General features: G+C 39.7%; 1 protein-coding gene and 1 pseudogene across 3 annotated transcripts in view; both read left to right on the forward strand.

Moving 5' to 3' along the window:
* The first annotated feature begins 207 nt into the window (after window positions 1-207).
* Fbxo8 (F-box protein 8) overlaps window positions 208-16,349 on the forward strand; it is a 42,786-nt gene continuing 26,644 nt past the window's right edge. For 2 of the 3 annotated variants that reach the window (NM_001368347.1, NM_015791.4), the window contains exons 1-2: window positions 208-430; window positions 13,612-13,948. Coding sequence is in view for 1 of the 3 variants with exons in the window: in NM_015791.4 (NP_056606.2) it covers window positions 13,620-13,948 (329 nt within the window). In the remaining 2 variants the exon portion in view is untranslated. The remainder of the gene's footprint in view (window positions 431-13,611; window positions 13,949-16,349) is intronic. The other variant, NM_001368348.1, reaches the window with a different exon arrangement.
* Window positions 9,968-10,598, forward strand: Gm2767 (predicted gene 2767; annotated as a pseudogene).

A 16,349-nucleotide genomic window follows, 5' to 3' on the forward strand; every position in this document is an offset into this window, starting at 1 on the left:
CTTATCAATTACATGTCTTTTATTGAATGTCACATTTCAAATTAGCATAATTTTGATGGCCAAAGCAGTTCAGAATGAGAAGCGGAAAAGTAAAGACTTTTTGGCGAATCTGAATGAGGAAAACGGAAATCTTTTTCCTTTAAGGAGCCGCTCCTCGACGTCACTTCCGGCAACAATAGGAAACGTCAAAACCTTGCAAGGTCCGCCACTCGGGCTTCTGCAGGCAGAGGTGCTGTGACTTCGCGGGAGTCTGGGGCGGCTTCTGGTTCCCTCGCAGCCATCGTGTTCTCCAGCGCGAACACGTGCGCTCTGGACAGGCCTCTCCATGGCTTGGGCACCAGTTCCCGGCTGAGCCATTTTCTTCTCGGCTGACAGCCCCCGCCCACAGGCCGAGTCGTCGCGGCGGCGGTGGAGATCCCAGGTCGCTCAGGTACTCGCGTCGGCACAGAGGCTTCCAATGCCTTGCTTCTTCCGCCCGCCCGGACGCTCTCACTTTTCTCCTCCGAAGTGAGGGGTAGGGATGCTTGCCACTTGATAGCCCTGGCCCAGCAAGCAACAGTTTAGGACCAATGGGTACTGTGAGACATTTTGAGTGACAGCAGCGGTGGCTTATTAAAATGGTGTATCAGAATCGAGAGGCGGGTGTGAGTCTCTTCTGTTTCTAGGCCATTGGTATAGAGGTCGATTTGGGACTCGCGGTAGCGACGTGGTGTCGTCCCTCTTGAAAGATGACAAACGGTGGAGGTTACTTTCTTCAGTTTCACGTATTGCTTTTGTGGTGGTTACAGCGTCGTTCGATGCCAAGGCACGCTTCATTTCTTACGGCGTCCCCTTAATACGAATTCAAACATATCCAGTTTAAGACCTCCGCTGATTGCTAGTTGCTACAGTCTCCAAACAGACTGTAAAATTGGTTCAACACTTTCCTTTTCGTTTTGTTTTTCTGTGGCTACGCTCCACTTTCCACATCGTATTACTCAGTACACATTGTCTAGACAAAAACCATAGAAGTTTGCAATTCTTACTCGATATATTTCTGGTTTATTTTTCGTTCTGTATTTACTAATTAATAATTGTGACTACTTAATTTATAAATGAGACATTTATTTGTAAAGACCCCCACCCCGCGCGCGCGCCATATTCTCTTCATTACCCTCAATACTGCAATTGAATACAAACTGTTGTTCATGTCAGTGTTTGCACTCCGTTTTTGTTTGTATTTTGAGACAAGGTCTCCTGTGTACTCCAGGCTGGCTCAGAATTCACTGTGTAGCCCCGACTGTCCCTAGCTAGCAATCCTTTTTCTTGGCCTTCCAAAGGCTTGGAAGTATGGTTTTGCAACAGGTCACTAAGTACTCTTCTCTTTGCTTTGGTTCTTTGGACTTTGGCACTTTCACTCCGACGAGAAGAGCTTCCGGCTACCTTTGTGAAAGGTTTTTGTTGTTGTTGTTGTTGTTTTTGTTTTTGTTTTGTTTTTACAATGTAGAGCAGGTCTCAGAATGAACAATAAATAAATTTATTATTTTCAGGTTAATTCAGAAACTTCTTGCTTATACAGTTTTTCTAAATTAACAATTACCTAAGTATCGTCATTAGTTTCATATTGCTGGTTTATGATTATCCCCAAATTTAATGCAGCTTAAAACAACAAACATGTACTATCTTGGTTTCTTTGAGTCAAGTATCAGGGCAACGTTCAACAGAGTAGTTCAGCTTGTTTCTTGAGGTCGTAGTTAGGCTGTGTTTGGGACTTGTGATACTATTGAGAGACTGCACTGAGATGGACTAAGGGTGCACTTCCAAGTGCATGCACATAGTTGCCAGCTGCCCTAGATTCTCCGCTAAGTGGGTTTTCTTCAGAAAACCCCCTTAGAGTATAGTATGGCTGTTGATTTCCCCTACAACAGACAAGCTGGGAGAAAGCATCCAACTGAGGGAAGATAACTATATTTTATAATCTAATCTTAGAAGTGATATCCTATCACTGCTATCATAGTGTGTTTGTTAAGAGTCTTTAACCCAACCCACATTAGAGAGGCAGAGGATAGATAACACAGGAGGCAAAATCGATGGAAGCCATTTTAGAGGCACCTGGAACAAATTCCGTGCCTGATAACTTTTAGCAGTTAAAAGTAATCACTACATAAGAATATCTTAGCCAAAGTATGTCCAAAAGAATTTAATTCTGACAAGGAAAAAAAAAAGCCTGATTTTGAAGTAACATGTGAATTATACTAGTATCAGCTCCTCCAGAAAAATAATTTAGAAATATTTTATATTAATTATCCTAAAGAATATTATTTAATATTGCCTGAAGGGTAGAGAATCTGAAAAGAGTGTTTGAGGTTATCTTTTACCCTTTTACATAGCTGAAATTGGGTCAAAATAAATGTATGGAAGATAGCTTTTGAGAAGGAAAGCAGTTAGGAAAAGGCTAGGGCTGGTTATAGATAAAATGCAGATCAGTGGAAAATTTCTGTTAAACCCATATGATCAAATAGGGGTGGGAAAAGTGTGCTTTGGAAATGTGCTTTGATTTTTTTAAAAAAGGATTTACATGGCAAGTGTGAGTGGTAGTGGGTTACAGAATAGGCTATACTCCATGTTGTTGTGTATATCAGTCCAAGGTGTACTCCTTAGAGACCTCTACTCAGCTGAAGCCAGAATATTTTACCTTGCTGCAAACCAGCAGCAGCAGCGAAACTTAGGATGAGACTTATAAAGCAAGGTTTATTAAAAATAAATTTAATACAGTTTTAGTAGGGACATTGATAAGGGAGAGAGAGGGAATTAATAAAACAAGGGTACACACCCCAAGTATGATCTTGGGCTTTTCAAGATAGAATTACATTAAAGTGTGTCAACAATAGCAATACATAAAATTTTGATGGCCTTGAAAGTTATAGTATTTAAAGGTTTTTAAAAAGTAAATAAACCTGTTTTAGATCTACTTGTTTTTATCTAGTCAGCATTCTGTTAGTCAATAAGATATGTTGGTTTATTGTATATTATATAAAGACCTAGGTTTAAAAAAGAACAATAACCTTTACTACCCATGCTTCACAAGAAAGTCAAGACTGTTTTGATTCTCATTGGTTCTTAGCAAGTACAGATTTGCAAGTCTCTTCCCTTTCTAAGCCCCTTGATTGTCCTGCACCACAAGCACCAGCTTCATTCTACACACTGGACTGCACGTCACCAGTACAGCTTTTGCCGACTAGCTTTAAAAGCTTAGTGGGAGCAAAAGATTCTCGCTTCATGTTTGTTATGGCACTATTTCGGCTATGCCTCAGTATAAAATTGTCCGTGCTTCTTCCCATGTTTGACAGGTACTGGAATCCTTATTTATTTGCAAAATGTTATCCAACTTTATTGGCACAAAACAGATATACAGTTCAAGTTTGAGCAATGAATTTAAGGTGCTTAGTTCTAGAATTATCCATTTACACGTTCTTCCAGAATAGAGTGCATATAGGATTGTTTAAACATTTAAATGAAGAAACCAGCTTTAAGAAGTAAACCACACTTAGCCTTTCTGCCCATACTTCTTAGTTATTTATAGATGTGGTGGGGGTGGAGAAACAAGTGAGAAGAACCTCGGATACTAAATAAACTCACCACTTTTACCATCTTTCCATGGTATTCAAGTTATGGTAATTTTCCTCTTTTGTTTTTACGCAATCATGGAATTGTCTTTCAAGTTTTCAATTGTGGTAAAGCAATGCACACAAAATAAAATTTATCAGTATATTCAGTTTAAAATGTACCGGTCAATGATATGCAATATATTTATAGTGGCTTGTGACTTATAGTGGCTAGTGACTATTTCCACTATCTACCTCCATAATTACTTACATTTATACAGCTAAAAGTGTATGTCCATCAACCACCCCTTCCTTATTCCCTTCACCAGGTCCTGACATCCTATCCTATGTCTACGATTTGTCTACACTAAATATTTCACATAAGCAGTATCATGTATATTGTCTTTATGTAGTGTTGAAATGTTAGCAATATTGAGTTTTCCGGTTCATGGGTAGGAATGTATTTCTATATTTCCCCTCTCACTTCCAGCAGCAGTGCTTGTACCTTTCACTGTACAAGTCCCACCTGACTGATTAAATTAATTCCTAAATATTGTATTCTTGCAGATGAAATTATCTTCTTAATTTCCTGTTCAGATTGTTCATTAGTATATAGAAATACAACCAATCTTTTCTGTTGACCTAGCCTACTGTCTTTTTCCTGAATTCATTTGTTAATTATACGGTGTTTTATTTTGTTTTTGACAGAAAAACACAGCTCTCACTTCAAAGAGGATAAAAGATAGTTATTCTGGAGCTAAACATGACTCCATATCTGAGAACATGGCTTCAGGTTATTCCAACTACTGTGTTCCAACCTTAACATTTTTTTGACGTTTTTATAACCACAGAACAAAAGAAAGTCTGGATCAAGGCCCTTTTCAAATACAGGATAGAAATATGAGGAAGGTGGGCTGTAATAATCCAGGAAAATCTCTGCCACAGGTTTCAGATGTTATCTGATACATGCTTAGCATTTTGGTTGGTGAAGTTTGTTGCTCTATTAAGTTAATACACCCCAAAAAGCTTCATGTGACAGTCATAAGGGTGTTAGGTCAGACACAGTGAGCAATGGATGGCTACTGGGGATTAAAAATAGTTCAAGATAATTTGATTCTGAATATCTACATTCCAGCTGTCCAAAAGCACAAAGTTCCAATCAGTCAGTATTGAAAGAGAATCTTTAACGTGTGTGTGGCTTTTGTGTGTGTGTGTATTTCAGTTCTGTTTTACTTTGGTTTTGCAGGATCTTTAGTGCTTTCTACATGTAAGGTTATATCTGCTAACTGAGATGGTTTTACTTTTTGTTCCCTACTTGGATGTCTTACATTTCTTTATTAATTGCAGGAAACAAACAAACAAAAAACATGTATAGCTGAAAGAGATTTGGGGTATCAAGCTCAGAACCCTTATTTTAACCAAATACCGTGAGAAAACTGAGACTTCAAGGTTTTAAGAGACTTGCCTGGTTCTCACAACTTGTTATGGAAGAAGCCTAGATAAAATCATGTTATTTCTGACTCTCTCCCTAGCTCAGATCACCCTCAGTGTTTTGTTTTAATACTTTAGGTGATGTGCGTTGAGAGGTAGGCAAGAATGTGCCATCGTCCTGGGTGCTGATACAGCCGTGCAGGGTAAATAGTAATTCTGTCAAAGGAGAACTGAGTTTTTGAAACTGGTATCTGTGAGCAATATGACACAGTAAATGTATGTACAAGTTAAAACAACATCATGTTTGGGTCAAAGCAAACTGAAGAAGTTGAATAAACCTAAACTTCTCAGACTTGTGGTTATGTTTGCATAACATGTTTTCATGTTCTTACATACATTTAAATGCTATTTTGCTAGCTAGCATTTATAGGAAGAAATTAGAGGTGGGGGTGAGGGTAGCGGCAACCTTTAGAAAACAAGGCAATATTGTAAATCTTTTTGGATTAAAGCGACCCACAAATGGTATGCCTTTTAGTAAAAAACAAAAAAAGCCTGCTCTTTCAGGGCCAGATCTCTAAGTTTAATGAGTGGGGCTTTTATGTGTTTCATGTGCCTTGTGACCTCTTAGTGCTTAGCTGTTTCCCTTTTCTCTTTAGAAAGACCACCTTGTGGACTGACCTTCCTTCATTTCTCTGAACTGTGGACTCTAAATTTTAGGACTGTGCTTGGTTATCAGGTGTTTCTTTAAAAAAAAAAAAAATGTTACCGGTCTACTCTAAACAACTTTGGTGGTCTATTTGTCTATTTTTGCGGTGTCCAGACATAAATTATTGCTGCCAATCTGATTCTGATTGCCTCACTGAAAGTGTTTTCTCTCAGACTCTCACAGTCTTTCTCCGTTAATACCACTTCATGACACCTGAAGATTTTAAGACCTAAAATAGTGAAACATGAAGTTGTTATGGTCTGTTTGAGAAAAGCTCTCTTTAAAAAAAAAAAACCCAATATGTGAATTTTCTTTAATAATTGCTTAAAATTTAATAAAATTTAAATCTCTAAAATTGAATCGGATCTGTATTTTAAACATAGCACTTTATCTGAGTTAGTATATTTATATACAAATTATACTTCCACTATTGAGATGTAAAACATAGTGAAAAAATTAGCATCGTATGATGAGAATTTACATGAAATGAAATTCACATGAAATGGTTTGTCAGTCATCACATATGTATAACTTAACACAGCTCAGAAAGAACTTTATGGAATCAGATTGCCTGAGGACAAAATAAATCATTAGAATCTGAGTTTGAGAGACTACTCTTCTATTCCTATTGTTCCTGTTGGCCTCTGTATAGATGGATGGAGCCTCAACTGAAAAATGCCTACCTAACATCCAGCAGTTGTGCAGGATCCAGCTGCAGGGCAGAGCATTTTCTTAATTAGTGAGTGATCTAAGAGGACCCAGCCTCTCTCTGTGTGTGTGTGTGTGTGTGTGTGTGTGTGAGAGAGAGAGAGAGAGAGAGAGAGAGATCAGTCAAAATGGCATCTTTTTTTTTTTTTTTAATGCAGCCATCTACTTGAAGTAAATGTGTAGAAAACGGGGTCCTCTGGGGGGCATGCCCAGCTGCCCTGAGCTGCATGCTGTCCCCAGAGTACCATTGTCCAGCCACAGCTCTCCTGGCCTTCACCAAGCCTTCTGCACCAGGATCATACAGGTTAGACCCATCCCGCCCAATGCGCTGCCCAGCGGGTCACCTGGGGCATGCCAATCCGCAAGAGCTAATTGCCCTGTAATGTTTTCTCAGTCTGAGAATTCCTTTATTTTCTGAGACTTTTATTTATGTACATGGGCATCTTATCTGTATGTATGTCTATGCATTGACCCTTGAAGGTGATTGTGAGAATTAAGGTGTATGCTATATACAAGTTTTGAGTGGTTATTACAGAGTAGTAAATAAGCTGATTTAAGCACTGAAACAATATAATTGGTTAATGTTGATTTTGAGTATTACATAAATGTTTCAGGTTTACTATGAACAAAAGGAAGGCAACAAGACAAGACCCAAGCATCTAAGAATTAACTCTCCACATCCAAAAAAGACCTGGGATATATATTTTTTTCTATTTTCTGTAAAAGTTTTCCTCTGACTTTGCGGGCGGGGGCAATTATTCTTATGGTCAAAGAGAGCAATTAAAGAGCTCTTCAAAAGGACCAGAGTTCAGGTTCCAGCACCCATGTCTGGTAGGGGATTGGATGCTCCCTTCTGGTCTCTTGGGCACCTGCATATATTACATGCATACACATGCTAATTAATTGATGTTTCTCATTTGAGAGTAACTCTGCTAATTCTCTATCAAATTCCATTCTAGATTTATTGATAATTGTACCTTGCTTTTTTTTTTTCTCTGAAGGTTATGAAATGACTTCTAGCTTCATTATTCCTTGTATTTATTGGGGATTATAATGTTAAAAAGCATTCTCTTCTATTTTATTTATATTTTCATTAGTCACTTATATAGATTTGTAGGTTTTTTAATATTAATATAATATAATCCATGATTTCCCTTCATACTTTATATCCAAATTGCCCATTAGGCACACAATCAAGTTAATTCCAAGGTTCCCTTTTCAAAGTATTATAATTGCTTTTGTTATAGTTTGCCTTTAGTTAACTCAGTCCATCTTTAAGAAATACTGCCACACACAGCAGTGGTGGCATACACTTTTAATCCCAACAAGGCTACCCTGGTCTACAGAGTGAGTTCCAGGACAGCCAGGGATATATAGAGAAACTATGTCTGGGAGGCAAATGTTATTGGTAGTTTTTAAGGAAATACCAAGTAGCCTGGAAAGGTGAAACTTGAAAGATGAACTTTTTCATAGTAACTTCATCTTCTGGAAGTGCAAGCAGCTCCCAAGAGTGTGCAGTATATAGAGTGGATTTGTAATGTAGGGGTGGACCCTGAAGCTTCTTGACTGACCATCCTTGTCAAAACCCATAACCTTCAGCTTCTGTATCATTAACTAAAGGTGAAGAGCAATCAAGGACTTCAGACCTCCATGTGCAAATGTATACACACACATCCAAAATAAACGTCCCAATACACCAATATACACAGAAAACTGTTAAGCTTTACTGAAAAGTCACTGAATACAAAAACTTGTATGATGCTTTGTATGTGTTTTGGTAATACTTTAATGACTTCACATTAGATTGTTGTGAAAATAAATTGTTGATGACCTAAGATGTACAGACCCCAATAAGGCTGATGGTCTTTCCTTTTGGGTGGGCTGTTTGGTAACCATTGTGCATAAAAGGATGTAGTTTTGATTATGTGTATGTGTTCTATGTCTATGTGAGGTAATGTGCATGTGTGTTCAGGTGCCCACAGAAGCCAAAATATCAGATCCCACCAAGATGAAGTGCAGGCTGTTGTGGGCTGCCCAGTGTGGCTGCTAGGAACTTAACTCAGGTTCTGGGCAAGGCCAGTACATGCTCTTAACTGCTGGATCTTATCTCCAGGCCCCAAAGGAGGATCTATTCTAGTCTTATTGTGCAGGTAAGGAAACAGTGACCCAGAGAAATTAACCCCCTGCTTTCCATTTTTCATCTCACCCTGAATTGTTCTCCTTTTTTTTTCTGTTTTTGAGTCCTCCACCTTTTTGTCATCTTTAGGACATATACGTTTCTGCTTCCTTATCGTATTCTAAACTAATCTACCTCTTTTAAAATAATATTTTAATAATTCTTTAAGTTTTCCTACATGTGTACCATGTACTTTGGTCATAGCCATCCACTGTTACCTTACTTTGGATCGCCCTAGCTCCTGTCATGACCCCAGTGGCTTGAGCCACCTACCAGTGGCTATGTCTTCAAAGGAGTGTAGCCTTTCTCCTTTTCAAACATGTGTTGATATACTCTGTATATGTTTCATTTCGTACATGTTTATATGTGTGTTTTATATTTGTATGAGTACGTTAGTATGTAAGTGGGTGTGCCTTTGTCATTACATATAGACAACTTGTAAGAGTCATTTCTCTTTTTCTATCACGTGGGTCCTGGGAATCCAGCATGGATCATCAGTCTTTACAGCAAGTGCCTTTACAGGCTAAGCCATTTCATATGCTGTTCATTTTTGAAGACAGCTTTAGCTAATTGAGCTTATGGGTTACAATATTTTATGGATTAAAATATTGAAATATTTTCCAAAAGTTTTCTTTGTTTTCAAATCCATCGTAAATCTTGTTTCTATTTATGTCAGCCCAGCTACTCTACTATAACAACATAGAAATTTGGGAGCACATCATCAAATTGAAATGTAGGAAATGTTAGTAAAGAAACCAAAATATAAAAATCTTATGATAAAGTTAATAAAAACAGCCATGTTTCAGTCCCTATGACATGTTCCCAGAGTGTTCACGGCCACTGAGCAGCCATGAGAGTAAGATTCCAGAACTCCCTGTCCATTACTCTAATGTATACATGTATTCTGAAATGAATATGAGTTATTTTGCTCTTAATCCAGAAATGTATATAATGTCTCTGAGAGACACACAGTACTTGATAATGTAAGCTGTAAGTAGTAACTAAGGACCTGATAGTCAGTTGTGGTTGCATAATTTAAGGAGACCACCCATTCCTGCACCACATTCATTTACCTATTTGCCCATTGCCTGAACCTAACCTTTCATTTTCCACAGAGCAGTGGTTAAATATTCACCATTTCAGTGTTTATAACAACTGTATAGAAGGCACTGCCATGAAAATGAGAAGTAACTTCTATATACATAGAAACTAGCCTATACTACAAGAATATTTTTAAGATAGAACTATCTTTTTTCATTAGTACATATAAATAGCCAGCTGTAATTTAATCACAGTAACTCATATTTACACTAAAACTCGTGTTTGCAAGTATTAAAAAAATGTGATTTTCAGTTTGAAATTCTTGCACCTGCGGGCCTCCTACACTTACCTCTCTCTGGCCTTCTATTTTGGTCGGGATGACGTGGCTTTGGAGGCCTGGGCCACTTCTTCTGCGAATTGGCCGAGGATAAGTTCGAGGGCACCTCCTCAAGTTGTAGAACGATCTCGGGGGCTGTGCACTCTTCTACGATGTGCAGAAGGCATCTCCAGATGAATGGGGTAAAACCCAGGAGGCATGGAAGCTGCCTTGGCCCTGGAGAAGAACCTGAACCAGGCCCTCTTGGATCTGCATGCCCTGGGTTCTGCCCGCACAGACCCTCATCTCTGTGACTTCTTGGAAAGCTACTTCCTGGATAAGGAGGTGAAGCTCATCAAGAAGATGGGCAACCACGTGACCAGCCTCCATAGGCTGGCAGGGACACAACCAGCACAGACTGGAGTGTCCCAGACATCTCTGACCCAGTATCTCTTTGAGCAGCTCACTCTCAAGCACGACTATGAGGCCTCTGTGCCTTCCAAGGGGCTCCCTCCTCTGCTCTGCACCAGCCCGACTCAGGACCTCCACCTGAATGAATCTCTCAAGTCATTAGGCAGCTTTGTAACCGTCCTGGAGCCTCTCCCTCGTCTTTGACCAAATAAATATAAAGCTTTTGAAACAGGGGGAAAAAAAGACTTGTAAGTGCTCATTACAGCTGAGCCATTACCAGTTTCTTTTACTTTAATTTTTAAAATTATTTATTTACATTTCAAATGTTAGCCCTTTTCCCTGTCCCCCCTCTGTGAGCCCATGAGCCCCTACTGTATCACCCCTCCTCTTCACCTCTAAAAGGTTGCTCCCCCACTCCCCCACTCCCACCTCACCCCTCTAGAATCTCCCTTCTCTGGGGCATCAAGCAATGAGTAACCACTGAGGTAACACAAGGCAGTCCTCAGTTACATATGTACCAGGGGCCAAGTCCAGCCCATGTATGCACTTCAGTTGATGGCTCTGTCCCTGGGAGCTCTGAAGGATCCAGTTAGTTCATGCTGTTGTTCTTCCTATGGGGTTGCCATCCCCTTTAGCTCCTTCAATCCTAACCTCCTAACTCTTCCATAGGGATCCGTAACCTCTGTTCAATGGTTGGCTGTATCTGCATCTGTCTCAGTCAGGTGCTGGTAGAGTCTCTGAAAGGACAGCCATGCTAGACAAGCACAACATGGCATCAGCAATGGTGTCAGGGTTTGGTGCCTGTGCGTGGAATGGATCCCAAGTTGGGCAGGTCTCTGGGTGGCCTTTCCTCCAGTCTCTGCTCCATTTTTCCCCCTGCATTTGCTTTAGGCAGGAATAATTCTGGGTCAAAAATTTTGAGATGGGTGGGTGTCCCCATCCCTCCACTGGGGCCCTGCCTATCTGCTAGAGGTGGTCTCTTCAGGTTTCATCTCCCCACTATTGGGCACTTCGGCTAAGGTCATTCCTATTGGGTCCTGGGAGCCCCTTACATCCCTGGTGTCTGTGACTTTCTAGAGATCCCATGCCTGTCATACCCTATCCCACACTGCTGCCTATTTCTATTCATTCTCCTGGCCCCTCTGGGCTTCTCCCCTGTCTCCCCCCCCCCATACCTGATCTTGCCCCCCTTTTTCCCTTCCCCTCCCACCCTCTGCCTTTCATGATTATTTTGTTTCACCTTCTAAGTGTGGATTGAAGGATCCTCACTTGGGCCTTCCTTCTTGTTAAGCTCATATGGTCTGTGAGTTGTATCGTGGATATTCTGAACTTTTTGGCTAATATACACTTATCAGTGAGTACATACCATGCATGCCCTTTTGGGTCTGGGTTACCTCACTCAGCATGATACTTTCTAGTTCCATCCATTTACCTGCAAAATTCATGATGTCCTTGTTTTATAACTGAGTGGTATTCCATTTTGTAAATATACTACATTTTCTGTATCTGTTCTTTGGTTCAGGGACAATTGGGTTGTTTCTAGCTTCTGACTATTACAAATAAGGCTATTATAAACATAGTTGCAATGGATATATATGTGTGTGTGTGTGTGTGTGTGTGTGTGTGTGTGTGCGTGTGTGTGCGTGTGTGTGCATATATATGTATACATACATATACATATATATATACATATATATATATATATATATATATATATATATATATATATACACAGAGAGAGAGAGGTTGAGAGAGAGAGGGGTAAACAGACAGGTTATTTAATCCATAACCTCAATTTTTGTCCCAATAATAACCACAAACTTAGTAAATTTACATGTGACTTCTTTTTAATTAAGAAAATAATGTTCTCTACATTTTTGAAGTTCTTCTGGATGCTGAAGTTATTTCTAGGACCTTTCCATAGTGGTATCCAGTGGTTTGTTTCATGTGTTTAACAGGGGTGGATTTTTTTCTTTCTGTGTTCCATCTATGGTTCAAATCATACCAAGAAAATCATTTCACTATTTTACTGACTTCATGTGAAAATCAGTATTCTTTTTCTAAATTTTTTGGAATAGTTCAGATTAGTGAAACAAGAATATTTTGTTTGAAAGAGATTCTTGAAAGTAATTATTTGTATTAAATAGTCTTCCTGATTTAGTTTTTTGTTTCCTCGGTTTATTTTCTCAGAAAAAACTTCTAGCTTTGAAAGTAGTATCAAGTAAGTTTAGGCCAGTCATTTTCTAAATATTTGTGCATGGGGAGTCCAGGATATTTAACAGCTTCTCTGACAGGTGACAAGTAGGTGGGGGAGACAAACACACCTTCTTATATCTTTTCCCAGGTGCTTTGAACAAATCCACAGGGCTATTTGGAGAAGAGTTGAAAAATTACTCTAAATTACATTTTTATTTTTAAGCAGCCATGAAACCAAATAGGCAGTTATTGCTGAGAAATTTATTCTAGGTGTCTAATTTATAAGGTTTGAATTAGACTTCAGGGCCTGTGTTACATTTTATTACTCTCTACAGCCTAAGTGTAGACTGGCAGGAATTAAATGGAAAGCCTGCATCACAGCTATTATGCGTCTGGGAGTTTGGTTAAAAGGGACTAGCTTAGCTGAGCCTGAGTTGTGATAAAAATCAGGGTCTGGAAGCTGCTTAACTGAAGTCCTGGGCTCCAATCAGAGCTGGATTTAATGCTAGCCCATACCTTTGAGTAACTGCAACTTGTGTTTTCAGGACATCAGCAACTTCATTCCCACTACATGAACAAATGATTGTGTTACTTGTGAATTTTAAGTCTTTAGCAAGCAAGCTCATGGAGAGGCCATGAGCAAATGAGGTATTTAAACTTCTCTTCCAAGTGCTCCATTTGAAGCATCCCAGCTGTTCCTTATAATACCCTGTAGCTCTTGCTCTCTCTCTCTCTTTTGGTTTTTTGAGACAGGGTTTCTCTGTATAGCCCTGGCTGTCCTAGAATTCACTCAGAAATCCGCTTGCCTCTGCCTCCTGAGTGCTGGGATTAAAGGCATTCGCCACCACACTCAGCACCCTGCAGCTCTCTTAGCTGCTGAGCTATTACCAGTCTCTTCTAAAGTGGATTGTTTTCTTTTTGATATTATTGATTTAATGAGAACGTTTAATTCCAATAAGCATGTCTTGTGTCAGATTTGTTATACCTCTGGGAAAGATGGTTTGTTGCTTTGTCACCTTACTACTCTCTGGCCTTCTCTCAGGCTTGCAGATGGGTCAAGGACTCTGGAGAGTGGCCAGAAACCATCATCTCCAACAGGAAGCCTACAGTGAGACAGGCTACCTCAGCAGAGAACAGAGCAGGAGAGTGGCTTCAAGCAACATTTCTCACACCAGCCACCGGAAACAAGCCCAAGGAGGCATTGATATCTATCATCTTCTGAAGGCAAGGAAGTCTAAAGAACAGGAGGGGTTCATAAACTTGGAAATGCTGCCTCCTGAGCTGAGCTTCACCATCTTATCCTACCTGAATGCAACTGACCTTTGCTTAGCTTCCTGTGTTTGGCAAGACCTCGCTAATGATGAACTTCTCTGGCAAGGGTAAGATAAACTCACCAATACTTAACTGAGATCCCTTTCCAGTTTAATCTTCTTTTCATAGCACGTATGCACTGTGAAATAATTTCTTTTAATATGAGCTTACAGTGTTTGCTAGCATCAGCTTTTAAATTATGACAATTTCACCTCTGCTTTTTCTAAACTCCTTTCATCACTGAAAGCAGGTGAACATTGGAAAGGCATGACAGTTTGTTACATAAATCTTAACAGCTGTTGCACCAGTGTCGATTTAAACCATACTCTGAGCTTTTGTGAAACAGTGGTTTTCATAATCTCATTTATTCCTAAACAGCCATGATATGGATTCTTCCTTCTTTTCAGTCTTGAAAATGCTACCAATTGGAAGAATCACTGGATTTCAGATTTTCTAGTATTCTTTCCCAAAACTTCAGTCCCATCTTAAAGTAGCCTTTATAATGATAAAGAACTTACCAATAGTAGTAGCATACCTAGACTGGGAAGTTAATTGACAGATTTGATAAATTAAATGAAATTACCAAATTCCAATGGAAGTATATTTTCATAGCAGCATTTCTGATTTGATCTTCCTAAGGTCTCCAGATTGTAGTATAAAAGTATTTATTATCAGCTAATATACATAAACAATCTGTTTTATTGTTTGTGGCCTTGTCTTTCTGTGTGAGTACAAATTCTTATAGCATTATTTAAAATAAATGAATTTTGTAATAATTGAACTATTATAAAAGATTAGAATAATACTTTACACCTGGCTTATTCTTGGTCATCTTTTTCCCTCACATCTTAGCATTTTCCACAAATAATTTGTGTTTTTTTATTTTTTGCTTCATTGTTCATTTGTTTGTAGCCCAGACTGACTTCAAAGTCCTGGAACTCCTGCTTCAGCCTCTCATTCATTGCTAGAGCTGCAGGTGAATACTACCATACCTAACTGATTTAGTCTGAAAATGTTTTTATTAAAGCTTTAAAGACATTTAAATATATTAAAATATATTTTCAGTATTTTTTGTCTTAATGTGCTCTAATAGATTCCAGAACTCTGAGGCATTACACTAAATGCTTTAGCTTTCAAATGCTAAGCAATACATCTGTATAAATTTGAGACACATGATCCTATGCTACAGAAAATAGTTTATTAAGAGATACAGTCCTTATTCAAAGTTGAATAAAATTTTAACAGCTGCACGTCTTTGTAGTAGTGAAGAGTCATGGATTTGGAACAGCATCTTAAGCATGCTTAGCATCACAGCATTTGATGTTCATAGTTGTGGAATGGTGCTGTGTTTAATTTGTTGTTTATGTATTCTTTTTTGGGAAAAAAAAGTCAAGTCTCCTTTACCAACAATTACTGTTACTTCAAAGTTTGCATGGACTTAATAGGTCCCAGCTAGCTTAACACTGCAAGCTCTGAGTAAGACTTACATCTAGGTGGTACAGGGATTTATATTAGTTGCGTGTCTTTTGGAGACTTTTTAAAATTTTTCATTAGCTAATTTATTTATTCACTTTACATTTCGATCGCAGCTCTGACCTCTCCTTCCAGCCTCTCCCCACCTCCAAATAGCCCTTTCCCTATTCCTCCCTTCCCTTCTCCTCTGAGAAGGGGTGGCCTCCTAGCTACCAACCCACCCTGGCACATCTAGTCACTGCAGGACTAGGGGCATCCTTGCATCCTCTCCCACTAAGACAAGACAAGGCAGCCTAGTCAGGGGAAAGAATAGGAGTCACAGGCAGGCAACAGAGTCAAGCACAGCCCCTGCTCCAGTTGTTAGGGAACCCACATGAAGACCAAGCTGTACATCTGGTACGTATGGGTGGGAACCTACCTAGGTCCAGCCTATGTATGCTCTTTGGTTGGCACTTCAGTCCAGGTTAGTTGAATCTATTGGTCTTCTGGAGGAATCCCTATCCCCTCCAGTGTTGGGGCCAGCCTGCGCTCTCATGTCCGGGTTCGAGCCTGGGAGGCAGCCTGGAGCTGAAAGAGAAGAGGGAACCTAGGCGGGTTGAGAAATAATGGAACCGAGACATGCTACTCTGCTCAAAGTTCAAATGTTTAATGGCGGATGCGCTTTATAAAGGAGGGGGGAGGCCCATTCTCGCCAATTCATCCTTGGAGCCCAGCTGCAGGTGATCACGTGCAGGATAGGGTGTAGTCTCCGAAATAGCTAGTCGGACTCCCAGCAGGTAGCAGCGACAGTGGCTGAGCATCAGAGTGATCTAGGGAGGCAGGCTCCACCCTAGGTAATCTCCTTAGTGGCAGCAAAGTTGAGGTCTGGTTCAGCCAGCTTTAGGTTGGCAGGGGAAGTTACACTCCAGTCTGCACAATTCTTCCCCCACCTCTTCCATAAGACTCCCTGAGCTCTGTCTAATGTTTAGCTATGGGTCTCTGCATCTGTTTAGGTCA

This window comes from Mus musculus, chromosome 8 (assembly GCF_000001635.26).
Source record: "Mus musculus strain C57BL/6J chromosome 8, GRCm38.p6 C57BL/6J".
NCBI classification, from domain to species: Eukaryota; Metazoa; Chordata; class Mammalia; order Rodentia; family Muridae; genus Mus; species Mus musculus.